This window comes from Morone saxatilis, unplaced genomic scaffold (genome assembly GCF_004916995.1).
Source record: "Morone saxatilis isolate NCDOM2014 unplaced genomic scaffold, NCSU_SB_2.0 Contig9, whole genome shotgun sequence".
Lineage (NCBI taxonomy): Eukaryota > Metazoa > Chordata > Actinopteri > Moronidae > Morone > Morone saxatilis.
Genome location: NW_023340268.1, coordinates 3,973,449 through 3,975,530, shown reverse-complemented (window position 1 = coordinate 3,975,530; position 2,082 = coordinate 3,973,449). Strand labels below are relative to the sequence as shown.

Here is a 2,082-nt window from a genome sequence, read left to right as displayed (position 1 = left end):
TGGAAATATCCAGACTCCCCCTGGTCCCCTTGTTGGAAACAAATTGGGAAATCAATATAAGAGTGTCTGCTGGTGAGAGAGACCGCTTCTTTAAGTCGAGCCATGTGAGAATATTCACGACTATCAGGATCCACGATTATCACAATATTGGAAATGTACCACGATAAATGTATGTGTGTTTTTTTATCGCCATACACGATAATATTGTAAATCATCCTACCCCTATTAAACCCAGTTGGGAAAGGTTGGGGCTGCAAGCACTTTGTCAGTCCCTCATGTAATATAATATAATGTTAACAAGAAGAACCAGAGACCAAAGAAATGAAAAAAAGAAATCAAGACAATTAAACAAAACAATGCTGAAAATAGGAATTTTATGCAAAACTTTCCTTTGTACTCTTTGGTGGGAAATTAACTTGACTTAAAATGTGAACATCTAAAAGCCACTGACAGATAAATGCTCAAATCCACCAGCCGACTCAATAATAAACCATTAATTTGTGTCTGAAATCTACCAGCCACTTCATATATTTTACCAGCTGGTGGCTGTTGTTAATTTCCCACTCTGTTCATACTGCCACAAGTGGAGACTGCTGTCTTACTCTTGTTTAATTAACGTGGTGCTCTATAATCACCATGATTGACCTGTGTGTCTGAGGTTCCTGTAATAAACATGCCCTAATCTGTGTGTCCCCCTTTGTCTCCTCTACTACATCCTGTTTCGTCCTCTCCTCTGTCCCTCCCCCACTCCTCCATCATCAGCATCATGCCTTTCGTGGACCTGCAGTCGCGGTTCGGCATCAACATGGACCGCTGGATTCTAAGGCAGAGCGGAGAGCAGCCCCACAAGAGAGCGGCACGCTGCCATGCCTTTGAGAAGGAGTGGATTGAATGTTCCAGCGGCATCGGACAGACCCGCGCCAAGAAGGAGTGCCAGGTGGAGTTTGAGGACTTCTACGAGTGCCTACACAGGGAAAAGACAGTAAGTGTCTGGGTGTGGACGACTTCTTCTTGAAGTGTTCTTGAATACACCACTGGGTCATTGTTTAAGAGACCTGGGTGCAGATATTGCAGCGCCATGGTCACTTTTGTTATGTTTCGTATTGTGTCACTCACTATAATTTGCCACTGCATTGGAAATAAAGAATCATTATGCCGGGCCAGCAGAGAATGAAAGTACTTGCTGTGAACACAACTGGAGCCTGGAGCTCAGAGAAATGACTGCTTGTGACTCGCTTCGGCTGTTTTTAGCAGCACTCGCTGTTTGATAATGTGACCTTTGGTTAACTGGATCTGTTATTGGCCCACTAAGATGTTAACATATCAATAAAAATTGCTAAAAATTCCTAATTGTGCAAAGTCCAAAGGGGTTAAATTCTCTTCATAGACCCTGTATCATATCTGCTGATATAGACACCGTACTGCTTACACCTTACTACCATACTTGCTTAGGTTTCGATACGGGCTAGTCTTGCAATACCATATGATGGCACATCTCGGTGCCTAATAATCGTTGTCTGGGGATTTCTTAATGCAAAGAAGTAGCTTGAATTGCAGCGAGAGCGGCCTCTCACAAATGTACACCCCTCACTTAAAGGACAAGCCTTACCGTAAACAATGGTCTCCCCCCTTCTCCTCCGTAGTGAAACAAACTGGACATATAGTGAATCACTTTGTAACAGGGAGGGAGCTTTTTTGAAAATGGGTGTCCTGACAGTTTTCACAAGCACATGACTTCTGCGTGTCACTGCCATGTCACCGCCCTTAAGACTTTGGAGTGGTTCTGCAATGCAGGTTTTTTTTTAAACACTCTAATTCTTTCCACACAGTTTTAGCAACGAAAGACGAGAGAAAATAATAAGAAAGTAGTAGATGTATGACTTAGATTCCTTATTTGACCTTAATATCGAACATGTTGACATTTCTGATAACCTAAGCAAACGTTGAAGCCTGATTCTTGTATAGAGTTTGGTGTGATGGATTGAAGGGAGGAAGATGATTAGATGATTAAAAATGAATAACAGAAGTGTGTTTAAAAAGGCACCCACGTCTAATCCTTGAAATGATGTCGGAGTTAAGCTG

The 2,082-nt window shown here is 42.3% G+C and overlaps 1 protein-coding gene across 1 annotated transcript in view; it reads left to right on the top strand.

The window, feature by feature from the left end:
- Positions 1-1,030, top strand: part of ndufs5 (NADH:ubiquinone oxidoreductase subunit S5) — a 2,089-nt gene extending 1,059 nt beyond the window's left edge. The window contains exon 2 of the mRNA XM_035681830.1: positions 763-1,030. Coding sequence (XP_035537723.1) covers positions 767-1,015 — 249 coding nt within the window. The 5' untranslated portion in view covers positions 763-766 and the 3' untranslated portion in view covers positions 1,016-1,030. The remainder of the gene's footprint in view (positions 1-762) is intronic.
- Positions 1,031-2,082: the final 1,052 nt, after the last annotated feature.